Genomic DNA, 13,632 nt, shown 5'->3' with positions numbered 1-13,632 from the left:
TCCGCCGCGTTGTCGCCCACGCCGCGGGGCTCGTGTACGCGGGGCTTGGAGCTCGGGGGGACGGGAGGGAGGGGGGGGGGGCGGTGAGACGAACGACGGAGCAAAACGAGCGGCAGAAGTCACGTCCGCGCAGAGCAGCGTTCAGGGGGAAACTCCGAGTGAACCCGGCGCCCTCCGCGCCGACGCTCAGCTCCAGGATTTGGCGTCGGCGCGCGTTCGCGGCGGCGTCGGGGGGCGGCTCGCCGACGACCCGCTCCTTTCGAACGGGCTCTTTCGCCGGGTCGGAGGGGAGCCGAGTTGATGCGCCATTGCCCCCCCCCCCCAACCTCGCCCAACCTCGCCATGTTTTCCGGACACACACTTCGTGCTATTCGTACATGAAAGTGGTGTTTTATGCCTGTTTTGCACGAAACAACCCACGATAGTTACTCTATTGCCGTGTGGTACTGTTGTATACTGTACTGTATGTAGCATACTGTACTGCATACTGTATCACTGTTCTGTGGTACTGCATACTGTACTGTATGTAGCATACTGTACTGCATACTGTATCACTGTTCTGTGGTACTGCATACTGTACTGTATGTAGCATACTGTACTGCATACTGTATCACTGTTCTGTGGTACTGCATACTGTGCTGTATGTAGTATACTGTACTGCATACGGTATCACTGTTCTGTGGTACTGCATACTGTGCTGTATTGCTGTTGTGTTCAGTGTTACCGTGTTGCCGTGTGGTACTGTTGTATACAGTACTGTATATCTCCATACTCACTTTATTCACATGCACTTTACGACACAAACCTGTATATACAAATAGCCTCTCTCATATACCTAACTCCATTCCCTTCTATTCTGTACCCCCACTCTGTATTACCTTTTTGAGTCTTGTTTTATTTTTATTTTATTAATATTATTCTTCTTTATTAATATTATTATTATTACTATTCACCAACTGCATTTCGTTTTAGGAATCAGTTCGTTTCAGTTAGGTTGCTAGGTAGGAATTAGGTTTGGCTATTATTTTTGGTTTAGTAACTATTGTGCATAATCTCCGGGTGCGTTGCAAAGACGTTTTACCTCATACTGTATATGTACCAACGTATGAATATGTATGTGACAAATAAACCTCTTGAATCTTGAATCTATATAGTGCTTATTTTATTCTTTTTTTTTTTTGCTGTGAAATTTTTAAATATTATACAAATAAATATATATTAACGAGAAAAAAAAAAGTGGTCAATGTGGTTTTTCTTTAAGAATAAAATGTGTTCTGGGGTTACACACACACACACACACACACACACACACACACACACACACACACACACACACACACACACACACACACACACACACACACACACACAGACCCAGCCATGCTGCCTTGCCCCCACTCCACCCACAGACGACTGAGTGGATGTTTCTTATGGTCCTTGGAACTCCAGGATCCAGGCGTTTCTTTTGAACGGCTCTCGGATACGAATCGAGCCAAACGATCCGGTTCCCTCCAAAGAGCCGGAACTCCCACCAGTCGTCACTCGTTGACGGGCGCGCGCGGTTGTAGTTTGTTATTTCATTGATTTAACAACGTCATACAAACGATGTCAGAGAAACACAAACATCGATTTGTGAGAGAAAAAAAAAATCATATCGTTAAAATAGTTCTTGAACCAACCATAACACGAGTAAAAATGTAAAATAATGGATTCGAAACTAATCAAAACGACAAAAGAATCGAATAATTATCATAATAATAATAATAATAACAATACCAATAATAATAATAATAATATTACCTTTAATATCGAACTAAATGCGAGGAACAATATCACAGAAAATCAGCAGCGAACAGAAACAGAAACAGAAGATGGCTGTATTGCGTTTAAAAAGGTATTGTTTTCATAGAATTATACAAACAAATGTCAGAGAAGAAAAGGCAAATTGCGAACAGAAATGGAAGCAGAGGATTGTGAAAACTATACCATAACATGAGCATCGTAATTGAATCAAACACATAAGAATAATAAATACAAATGTAAAAATAAAACAAATGCATTCCAGAAAAAAAACCCAAAAACAAGACATTGGTGTTTAGATATTTTTTTTTATAATAGATTTATGTTTTATAATATATTATATTATACAACATATCGATTTTTATTATATATTAATTGATTTGAAAAAATATTACATTATTTTCAAAATCAACTGCTTTTGCCTACGATTTATTCGATGGGGGGATAATTAGAGGAGGGGATTGAAAATAGTCCTCGTCGTTCTTAAACTACATATCCCACAAGTCATGGGAGAACGGGAACGCGCACGTATGTACGGCGAAACACAAATGGCAAAATAAAAAAAAAATAATAATAATAAAATATTTTTTTTTTCAAGTTAAAAAACATAGATGAAAAAATACAGCCACGATTTATTATTGAGTGCTGTCATTAAAACAATTATATATCAATTTACACTTGGTTGGGATTTGTTGGGGGGTTTACCAGGCGCCACGTGACCGGAAGCCAGCTCCCGTTTTCTCTCAAACCCCGAGCGCCACCGTGACGGGCGCGGGCGCGCGTCGCTGTCGAAACGCGTCGAGGCGACGCGTCGCATCTGAACGGTGTTGTGCATAGACCTGGACGGTGAGATGGCGACGGCTGAAGGGGGGGAGCCCCCGTCGGTCCTGTGGGGGCTGGACCCGGTGTTTTGTGCGTTCGCCCGGCTCTACGTCAAAGACGTCCTGCGCATGAGGGAGTCCTACCAGGTGCCAGGTGCGTGTCTTCAAACGTCCCCAGGCCGCTGAACCTTCCACTCGAATCAATGCCTTCGGCGTCAGCGGTTTCTCTGGCTCGCACGTTTATTTATTTTGGGCCGTTTTGACGAAAGAGATCAGCGAGTGAAGTTCGTTTCCTGCGGCTCTAAAGCCCCAAGTACTCCATGTTTACCTGTTGTAGATCAATGTGTTTCAAGTGGGGGTACTGCAGGGGGGGACTCTGAAATAAAACAAAAAAACAAAACACAGCTCATACACTATATCATTTTCATTTTCTCAGATCTTAGAGAGGGTACGTTACTGTAAAGTTTGAGAACCAGTGTTAAATCTCAATCAACTCAACTCACTTCACACACACCTTCATATTTACCGCTACAGAGAAATCCAAGAAAACCCTTGAATTTGTGTGTCTCAAGTACTTGTTAGGTCTTCTCGTTTCCCAGTCACCTACCTTGCGATGTGACCCAAAGGAAAACTGTTATAAAAAAAACACTCAAACACAGCACACAGAATAATGCGGTTCCTATTCCTACCAAAAACCTCTGCCCTGCACCAAAAAAACCCAATATATATATATATATATATATATATAGTACTTCTTGTTATACTGCAATGATTTATTGAATAAGATGATTTGTCCAAAAATCAGTCTTACATTTCATCAAAATGTATTTAAGTATTAAATGCAACCCTGTGTTTACACATTTTATACATGCACAATACAAAATGTATTAATAAAACAGGGGAAAAAATGTAATCCTGTGGCTTCACGTTGTAAAACTGGTTATGAGTTTGCAGCGTTGATGTGTCAGAGGCGTGTGACTGGGTGTTGGTGTTGGAGCGGTGGTGGTTTGGTGGGTGCATACTTATGATGTATTAAGTATTTTTCCTCGTGTCTTTTTACATGCAGTAACTTCTCCCTCACAGGTATTTATTTTTACAATTCCCGTCCGATCTACAAAGTTGACGTCCTCGGAACAGTGGTTTACAAGAGGGAGAGGGAGGACTTCTACTGTTATGGAGGTAATTTCGCAAAGATACCGTTGTGGGAGCTAAAAAAAAAATCAAAATGCCAAACACCACCAAACTCATCCCACACAAGCGGACACAGCCCAAAACCCCAAATCATTGCTCGGGATGAGCTCAGGAGCGCTGCGACAATTGTCACCTGGTAGACCATGCACAATCAACAGAGGACCTCGGGCGGGTGGAGGAAAGCCTCCGATTTGCCAAAAACAGGTCCAACCGCCCCCATGTTACAGCCCTACACCATACCTGATCAAAGAAACATGTCTTCATTTCTCATGGTTGGACTGTATTTATTCTTTGTGAACATGCCTATTAGTGATATGGTATTTTGTCGATATTAGCTGCTGTTAAATATGGTTGCTTTCCTCCACAGTGGATGATGGCACTGGTGTTATTAACTGTCTGTGCTGGAAAAACGAGCAGTGGAGAGAAACAGATGCTCCAGGTAAACAGGAGTGATTCTTTAAATGTGTTTACGTGTATGTATGAAGACATAAGCAAAAATAGTTGCAAAACAAAAAGAATGCTTATACACAACTGTTCTGTGATCAGTTATTAATTGGAACATAATATTTTAGTGTTTAGAATAATTTGAACTCACTGACGAAATATCTCTGAGTTCTCGCGTCATGTTTACCAACTCGGCTTGCTGCATGATGTCGCGGAAGGCAATGGGTTTTGGGAGAGACTATTGCATTTTTCAGGATTTCTTTGATCTTTTATTGAATATAGTCTTAAAGGCTATTTTTGTTGGTTACTGGGAAGAAAAGTATCTTTACAGACAACTGGATTTAATCTCCCGTGAAATGCATTTCTCTCATGCGCTCTTTGATCGTCATTTGCATCCGTTTCACCATTATTGATATGAACGAACTCTTAAACTCTTAATACAATTTTAATCTTTAGCTGCACAAAGGATTATGTAATTCGAGCTATTTCGGCACATGGGCATGTCAGCAGGATCGAAGTTCTCTGATGAGACTCTGGGAGGCTTCAACCCCGTCACTGAGCTGAAGAAGCTGAGGCAGGCCCAGCAGAACCGCTCCCGGCTGGAGATTGGAGAGACACTCCGGGTCCGAGGCCCAGTGAAGACCTCCAGGCAACAGAGGGAAATCATGGCCTCTAGTTACTGTAGGTAAAGGGACACAAAGAAGAGGTTTAAGAGTCAACGTGAAGACCTCCACGTCTCAAGATTATTTTGTCTCCGGGACACAGATCCCCCCCAGATCATGAACCTTCCAAGCCAACTCAGACCTGTTAGATTGTTTGTATTGGTTGAGCAGCGCAGGACCTCTAAATTAGTCATGCACTGATTCCATTTGTCTGGCCAGGGTATGAGTTCTCAGCATTCCCTCTTTGGTCTCTGAGAATAACGGTGACATCACTGATATTCCTGTGTGTCTATTAGTAGTGCCGGAGAATTAATCATTTTCTGTCTTGTTTAAACATAAAATATGAAATTATCACAGAGTTTGGAAAAACCACACAGGATCCTATTTTGAGCAGCAACAGTATCAAACTAGGTTGGTGTCAATTTTAGGTATCTGCATAATACTAAGAGTACAATACTCGAATCAATATTCTGCATTTCTACTATTAATTATGATTTGTTGTCAACTTGATGGATTTGTAGAACAGACATACTTAATAGACAAACATATCTCGACCAAATGAATTAGGTCAGTATTAATATCCCTCCATGACTTACAAACCTGTTCTTTATATTTAGACACACTGTCGCACAACAAGATTCTTTACTGCTAAGACAGTGGGCATCATGGTGTCCCACATGTTCTATTGTACGTCTAAGTGTGTCATGCGTGTCACAACACACGGATGTTATTTATATCGGACTGTGGCCTCCTCCCCCTACACCCCCAGTCCACAGACCATGTGTGTGTTCCCAGATAAGGTGAACGACCCGGTGATGGCCGTGCAGATCGCCTGGATGATGGAGGTTCCTCAGCTCTACAGACAATGCTACGATAAACCTTTCCAGCTCCAACCATCCGATGCCACAGGGTATGGCCCGACTGGTTATCAAGGTGTACTATAATACATCCTATTTCTGCCTGCTGTAATTTTTTTAAATGGTTATATATTTTCAAAGAACTTTTTTATTTTTACTGCATCAATGATCAAAATACACAAAAAAAATTGACTAATTATTTGTTTAGTTTAAAAGGAACACAAATATAGCCAATGTCTGCACAAGTTCACCATACACACGTGCTTATCAAGGTTGACAGCAAATTGTACTTGAGACAATTTAAGACAGGCAGCTGCCGCCCGGCTCAGTTTTTTAATATATAAATTGAAAAGCTGATGATTATGTAAAAACCCAATGAGACATCATTAGACAAATTATTTAACTTAACAATAAAACTGGAAACAACTCTTCCTGTTCACAGTAACCGCAAACCAGAAATACCCAAATGCAATTAAGAAGAATGAGATGAGAATTTTATTTGTCCGTCTTTATTTATACATTTGTAATGGCTTTGCTAACACTATTATTCAATTGATTTATGTAATTTGAATATAAATGTCCTTTGGTAATGTGTTTTGTCAGTAGCTCCACAGTGAGCAGCATCGCCAGGGCAGCGCATATCTTAAAGGAGTTTATTAAGGCGAAGGCCGTGGCCAAATTCAGAGTGTATGACGTTCAAGACCTCCTGCAGCCGCTGATCTCCAGTCAACCTCCCGCAACATCCACTGACCAGGTACTAGAATCCATCCTAAAGATTTATAAAAGGACATTTATTCATTCTGATATTCAAGATTCAATGTTATTGCCGTAAAAACGTACTTCTTGTCTTTCTTTATTGAGCAAAAAAAAAAAAGACAGTCGTAAATGGTCTAAATGTAGATCCTTAAATCCACACCGTGTCACATTTTGTCTCTGTTGATAGAAAAGAGGTGTTGAAAAAAAGTCAAAAGAAAAGATCGACCTATCTAAAAACAAATCAGTTTACGATTTTCATTCAATTATTGCAGATCCAGAAGCACTAGCTGCTTATTGGGTGTTTTGATTTTTTGTCCTAAAGCCCTGTAGTGAATTATTTATTTTATTGTTATTATTATTATTTTTGAGCGCCAATGTACACCGATCAGCCACAACATTAAAACCACCTGCCTAATATTGTGTAGCTCCCCCTCGTGCCTCCAAAACAGCTCTGACCTGTGGAGGCATGGACTCCACCAGACCTCTGAAGGTGTCCTGTGGTATCTTGGCACCAAGACGTTAGCAGCAGATCCTTTAAGTCCTGGAAGTTCTGAGGTGGGGCCCCCATGGATTGGGTTTGTTTTTCCAGCACATCCCACAGATGCTCCATCAGATTGAGATCTGGGGAATTTTTAGGCCAAGTCAACATCTTGAACTCTTTGTCATGTTCCTCAAACCATTCCTGAACAGTGTTTTCAGTGTGGCAGGGCGCATTATCCTGCTGAAAGAGGCGGCTGCCATCAGGGAATACCGTCACCAGGAAGGGGTGTACTTGGTCTGCAACAATGTTTAGGAAGGTGGTACGTGTCGAGTCACATCCACATGAATGCCAGGACCCAAGGTTTCCCAGCAGAACGTTGCCCAGAGCATCACACTGCCTCCGCCTGCTTGCCTCCTTCCCATAGTGCATCCTGGTGCCATCTCTTCCCCAGGTAAACAACGCACACGCACCCGTCCATTCACATGATGTAGAGGAGAATATGATTCATCAGACCAGGTCACCTTCTTCCATTGCTCCATGGTCCAGATCTGACGCTCACATGCCCATTCCTTGTTGGGTTACCATCCACAATATAAGGGCTGTCGTTAACAAAGGTATATAAAATGCCATTTATGTTGTCTTTCAATATGAATTACATTAGTAAAGATGTTGCTTGCAAAACATTTTATAAGCTTTGAAGAAGTAAGTTGTTTATAATTTGCTAAACTAGGATAATCGTACAAAGCTGCAGCATTTGGTTGAGGGTGGAGTGGGCTTATTTGATTCTGGTTGGTGTGATCGAGCAGAATGTGAGTGTTTTACTTTGGAGACTTGAATGTTATGTTTCAGTGCTCATGGAAGAGGGTTTCACCTGTGGAAGCGATTTTTCTGCACAAAACATGTCACATGAAGTCAGCGTATTTTTGGGTATCGTTTCGAAAATCATCGCAACAAATGGAGCTTCGCTGAGGGAACCCATCATGGAGCCAAAGTCTGGGTCAACAAAATATGTCATCCCCAGAACACTCTGTTGCCTCACAAACCGCCTGTCTTTTCCTTTTTTTTGAATCTTCCTGAAATGTCAACTCCTTCCAGGAGCCCGGTGCAGGTCCGTCCGCGGGCCAGCAGCTCCGGAAGCTTCTCCGGGAGGTCCTGCGGGTCCTACAAGACGAGGGCACGGTGTTCTGCAAGGTCAAGTCACAGGACGAAGTCTATTATGTAAGAAACAACAGAGGCAGAGCCACAGCTGGAAGAAACGGCCGTGTTTACACATGTTTTCATTCAGTCGCCCCCGTGTGGATTCGGTCAGAAACATATAATTGATGTCGTCTTCCGCCGTTAGGTGACTGAACAGGACAAGGACCTTCTCATGGCCATCAAAGACATCATCAGGGACGACTCGAGGAGGGACAAGTGTAAGACAGCTTCATTTACACTGGGCACCAAGTCAATACTGATCTTTAATCCAACCATTAATAGTTGGTCACAGTCATTTGTTTGACAATTAATCCTCAACTAAAAATTGCATAGCGAAGGCGGAGAAGAGGTTCGGGAATTAATTTACTTCAGGGCTCGATATGGTGTTCATGTTTGGAAAAATGCACAAGATATTTAATCTTAAATCAAATTGGAGCAGCACAGAATTTGGTATTTTTTGGTATTTTGGTATTTTTTTGGTTCTACCACTTTTCCATCACAGTTCTCTTATGTCACTGAAACTTGATCAAGCAGGATGACTCAGTATCTGTCTGTTGACAGCTCTTTCCTCTGGTGTCCCCAGATGCAGAAAAGGGTTGTCACATCCTTCACGTCCTGTCTGCTGTGAGACAGCGCTACAGTCCCAATGTGAGCAGAGAAGCCCTCGAGCTGGTCCTCAAAGCACTGGAGTGCAATAGTGAGATCATTAGCACCAGCGACAGCTATTATACTATGTTTAGCTGAAGCATTCCAGAGGCAGAGCTGCATCATATTGATATGTCCTTCCTTTACAAATTTTAATGTCCACTATGGTCAACTGAAATTTTATTTATTTATTTTTATATATTTGAAGATGCTGCTCATTGTTGATAAAGGTGAATCCGCTTTTGGTAAATTTTAATTTCATTTTTTAAATCAAAATCCATGAATGTGTGCATGTGCAAGGTGAGTGAAGCTCGTCATTGACCCAACCATTCAGTGATCTGCTGGTAGGTGTGACTTCCTCCCGACCTGAGATTATACTGAGGCTCTTAGGGAGGCGGGTGCTAATTGGTGTGAAGCATCTTCATCCATCTCTGAGTCTGTCATTTTGGTTTCATGAATATCCCTTACACTTTCATGGTTCTTCCAACAGAGTGGCCTTCAGCACAGAGCATTGTTTTTTCAGAATAAGGACCACAGAGAACAGTGGATCAGGAGGTTGAGCGGGTCGTAGGGTTAAACTCCCCAGCTCCTCCTGGTAGCATGTCGCAGAGTCCTTAAGCAAGACACTGAACCCCAAACTGCTCCCGATGAGCAGGTTGGCGCCTTGCACGGCTGCCTCTGCCTTTGCTGTATGACTTTGAAAATGTGAATGTATGGGGTGTATGCAAGGAAAAATTGTAAAGTGCCGTCTGAGCTTGAAAGGTACATCAAATGTAGTCGACAGGGAGGGTCAATGGCAGTGTCACAAGGGGGGCCCTTTTGGAAAAATGATGAGATAAAAAAGAAAGCGCTACAACATTTTATTTTTGAACAAAAGCTTGCTTTCATTATGGTTGATATTCTTTATAAATGCAGGCCCACTACATTAACAATCACATTCAATTGTGAAAAAATAGATATCTTTCAATGGCCTATCGCTACCCTACCACCTCTGTTGGACATCAGAGAGGTGGTGCTGTAGGTGGCAGTAACCCCTTATTGCGAGGGCAAGTCTGGAAGTCTTTGGCCCAATTCTGGGAAATTTCTCCAGAATCTGTGCCACTCTCCTTTCCAGAACTTTGGCAATTGTTATTGACTCCCCCTTCAATGAAATTATTTTTCTGTCTGTTATTATCATATATTGTTATTGTTGTGGGAGACTTCTGACAGTGCTGGAAGACCCCGACTCCTGCTACCCTTCAGGGGGAGGAGGTGGAGATGGAGGCCCTCTACCGGAAAGGACAGAGAATGTTGTACTTCCTGAGGAGGCCTGGGTCATTCAGTGTGCAACAGGCTGCTGCAGGTGTTCTGCTGGTCGGTCGCCAGGGCCTCTGTGCCGCTGTGTGCTGGCGAGGTGGCATCAAGGCGGGCGATGTCCAACGGCCTCAACAAATGGGTGAGGAAGGCCAGCTCTTGTTGTTGGGCTTGATTTGGACAGTCTGGAGGTTTGTGGCAGGGAGGAGGATAAGGACGGAGAGCTGAGGCTGATGAGGAGCACCTTCAGCCACAGGCTCATTCCTCCATGGCGCACAACGGAGCGCTTCAGCTGTTCCTTTATGCCAGCGGCCATCAGGCTATTCCACACCGCCTCTGACCCCATGGACTAATCACTTCACACATCTGGAATCCATCTTGCGCATGGATATTTGGATCAATGCACCAGCCTACTGCTTTGGATTATAAAGATGGATTATAGATAGATAGATAGATATTATTATATTGTGGTATGGGGAATGAAAAGGCTAGTCCAAGTCTGGCAATCTGTTGCCCAGTTCATGGAAATAATTCCTCCAATTCCCATAGTCAACTGCACTACTACAAGTGCTACTACCAGTTAACTTCTATTTATACTGTGTGTGCACATGTATTTTATTTCATTCTAATTTCACGCTTTTTGACTTGTTCTGTTTTGTCAACTTGACAAACTTGACTTGACTGCAATTTCCCACCGGAAATTAATAAAGTGTCATCTTATTAAATGCCAATGATAACAAACCAAACAGTTATTTTTGTGTACTTTATTACCATTCAGTCCGACAGCCAGTATAACATGTGTGAAATGTTGCATGTTGTTAACATGTGCACTGGGGGGCACTGTTTGGTCGCTGCGCGTGTGTGTGTGTGAGACGTGGGATCTGGGATCTGTTTGGTCTCCTGTGAAACATCTGTATCTGTTCCTCACTTCTCTCCCATCTGTTCCCCTGACCAGTGCACTGCCCTGTTCCCATTTGGAGGGTGAGAAAACACCATTTCCGGGTGAAGTGACGAGAACGCGCCGCTCGCTGGAAATAAGCCGGTTCATTTGTACCAAACGCGAAGCTGCAAACATCAAACAACACGTTGGGGCAGAAGGCAACGCAAGCTGCTCGATTCTAGATGCAGTTTGCGTGGATTCGTGCAGTTTGCGCCCCGCGTGGATTCGCACGGACGCGCTTTGCGTTTATCCACGCGAGCACACCAAAGTTAAAGATGTCAGGTGACGAAACGTGCATCTAGTCGTTTGTCACGCGTTCCAGGTGTGAGCACGCGGTTTTTTTTTTTTTTTTTTTTGTTGGTTTTATTTTTTATTTTTTCAACTGGGCTGCTCGTCGTAAGCGGGCCGTGCGCCAGGCCCATCCCACTCCGTTTCCCCAAATCCACTCCTCCGCTCTGCGCCCGTCCGCGCGATCCGATCCCAGGGAGCGTGCGGTGCGGGAGGACCCCGAGCCGGTGCATCGCTCTCCCCTCCCGGCGCGACCACCCCCTCAGTCTGCAGACCGCATGGCCGACACAAAGGAGCGGGATCCACTTTGTCCACTCTGATCCGCGTCCACGGCGGCTGGACACGCAGCGCAACCCGGCGGCGGCGGAGGCGGCGGTGTGCGGCTGGATCCTGGGGCGCGCGGTCGAGAGGAGTCGGGCCCCGGAGCCGGGAGACGGACCATTAACTTCGCGATCGGATTGATTTTTTTTTTTTTTTTTTTTTTTGACCCTGCGCCGACGGAGACGGTGTGACGCGCAGAACCGGCCACTGGCCCTTTCCACATCCTCCGCCCGCCCCCCCCCCCCCCGACACGGCGTTCGGATGCCCGGTCCCTCGTTCCTGCACCAGAGCACTGCCGGCGCGTTTCCATGCAGAGCCTTCGCAGGATCAAGATGCAGTTTCGGACAGTGCTGGACGTGAAAGTCGTGGACGTGGAGAAGAGACGCAGTCCGTCCAAACACTACGTGAGTTGCCAACACCGATGATCACTAATATTGATCAGAGATGATCACAATATTATCACAGTTATTCTATGTGATCACCTTCCAGGAGTGTGAAGCACTTTGGGTGACATGGTTAAAATATAATAGTAATAATAATAATAATCATAATAAGCATAATATTTTTTAATATTATGACTACTATAATTATCCTCATCCCATATTAATGAATGTCCTACCACCAACCTACTTTCTTACCTTTTTAAATCTCTCAGCAATATGACATTTTCCAGTCTCTGCATCAGATTTGGCCAATGAAGCCCAGCTGATCTTACCCCACCAATGTTTTTTTTCCCCCCCTCCTCCTGAAAGACCATTATACCAGGGTCAGTAACAGCCCATTACCAAACACTTCTATTTTGATGGACTTGAATGTGTTAAAACAAAAAAAATAATAAAATAAAATATGAAGAGGTGGTTCATTGTCATGGGAAAAGCAGTCATGTTCCCAACACCCGAGCACCGGTTTGACAGTGTGACAGCACGGCCGAGGACCCTGTGAATCATCAGCTATGTTGCTTATCATGATTTCAAGTGGAGCCAAACACAGTGTGTTCCCCCGCCAGGGTTTTCCCAGGGGACGTTGGACATGTGACGGAAACTGGCCCACATGTTTGTATTCTGTCAATCAGTGTCCAGAGACGTGTCACCCAGGCCGCTGTGATATTCAAGTCGGCAGTGATGGGAATGCTTGTCTTGTTGCATGTGGATGTGGAGGCATATTGGCCACGACTGTTGCCTACATCTGTATTTCCGGGCATTGGCGGAAGCTATTGAAGTGTGTCAAGTTGACAGAACGGTGCGAGTCAAAGAGAGTGAAATAAAAATGAAATAAAATAATACTGTATGTGTTGAACCGATGAGGGGACCCGAATGTGTCATTATTATATGACCGCGAACGTGTAACTGCAAAGGGTTGGGTTACTGCCTGGTTTCCCGCCGCTCGGCGTGTCTCGACTGGTTCCGGACAATTCATCTTTTTAAGGCGCCGGTGCTACATCTTGCCTGTGACCCCTTGAAGAGACACTGAAGAGGTTCACCGTCTCCCCTTGATGACTCAAGAGTCGTGGGACTGTTTCGATTCAAGGAGAGGCGCTGCTTTTCTGTGCCCTCGCGGTGACTGAGTTGACGCGGCTGCCGCCAGCTGTTTACCCTTTGAGGCCGCTGCACACTTCAAACGAGTCCATGTCCAAAACTCCACATTTTAAAACCTATTTTGAAGAGGTTCAGTGCGAAGTGCCGCCCGTCGTAAGTTTAATTCCGATAGTGGAACGTCGCTGTTTGGAAATTGAGGCTCATTTGATAAACAGGCGTCAGCGACATTTGTTTTCCTGCAAGTTTTTTTTCCCTCCATGTTGATCAATATCTTATTTGCCGTAAGCGAGGGCCTACGTCGGGCGCTGCAGTGCGACCCCCCCCCCCCCCCCCCCGCCCGTCATTCTGGTCGTAATAAATGACCAGCGTGAGAAGAACATGATCTTGCCTGTAGAAAATTA

The 13,632-nt window shown here is 44.2% G+C and overlaps 2 protein-coding genes across 5 annotated transcripts in view; both read left to right on the top strand.

Annotated features, from left to right (window-relative positions):
- Positions 1-2,605: 2,605 nt before the first annotated feature.
- Positions 2,606-10,883, top strand: stn1 (STN1 subunit of CST complex). 4 transcript variants are annotated; one of them, XM_079998519.1, is made up of 9 exons: positions 2,606-2,775; positions 3,705-3,800; positions 4,180-4,251; positions 4,767-4,937; positions 5,714-5,828; positions 6,379-6,529; positions 8,108-8,230; positions 8,355-8,427; positions 8,793-10,883. In XM_079998519.1, the coding sequence occupies exons 1-9, from the start codon at positions 2,652-2,654 to the stop codon at positions 8,951-8,953; spliced, it is 1,086 nt and encodes a 361-aa protein (XP_079854645.1). In that variant the 5' UTR covers positions 2,606-2,651; the 3' UTR covers positions 8,954-10,883. The 4 variants fall into 4 exon arrangements, with proteins under 4 accessions (XP_079854645.1, XP_079854644.1, XP_079854643.1 ...); XM_079998518.1 differs by having other exon boundaries at positions 4,764-4,937; positions 6,382-6,529; XM_079998517.1 differs by having other exon boundaries at positions 4,764-4,937.
- A 1,121-nt stretch (positions 10,884-12,004) lies between these two features.
- The window catches only part of sh3pxd2aa (SH3 and PX domains 2Aa), a gene marked incomplete at its 5' end in the record, with an annotated part of 99,584 nt that continues 97,956 nt past the window's right edge, over positions 12,005-13,632 (top strand). The window contains one exon of the mRNA XM_079999852.1: positions 12,005-12,100. Within this exon, the coding sequence (XP_079855978.1) occupies positions 12,005-12,100 (96 nt within the window). The remainder of the gene's footprint in view (positions 12,101-13,632) is intronic.

Source organism: Zeus faber, assembly GCF_960531495.2.
Source record: "Zeus faber genome assembly, chromosome: 4".
Classification (NCBI taxonomy): Eukaryota; Metazoa; Chordata; class Actinopteri; order Zeiformes; family Zeidae; genus Zeus; species Zeus faber.
The sequence above is the reverse complement of the archived record's forward strand: the minus strand, read 5'-3'. Positions and strand labels throughout refer to the sequence as shown.

Coding starts and splice junctions, on each gene's coding strand:
- stn1 (XM_079998517.1), top strand. CDS start 2,652: ATGGCGACGGCTGAAGGGGGGGAGCCCCCGTCGGTCCTGTGGGGGCTG. Junction 5,829..6,378: donor CAACCATCCGATGCCACAGG/GTATGGCCCGAC, acceptor GTGTTTTGTCAG/TAGCTCCACAGTGAGCAGCA. Junction 8,428..8,792: donor CGACTCGAGGAGGGACAAGT/GTAAGACAGCTT, acceptor TGGTGTCCCCAG/ATGCAGAAAAGGGTTGTCAC.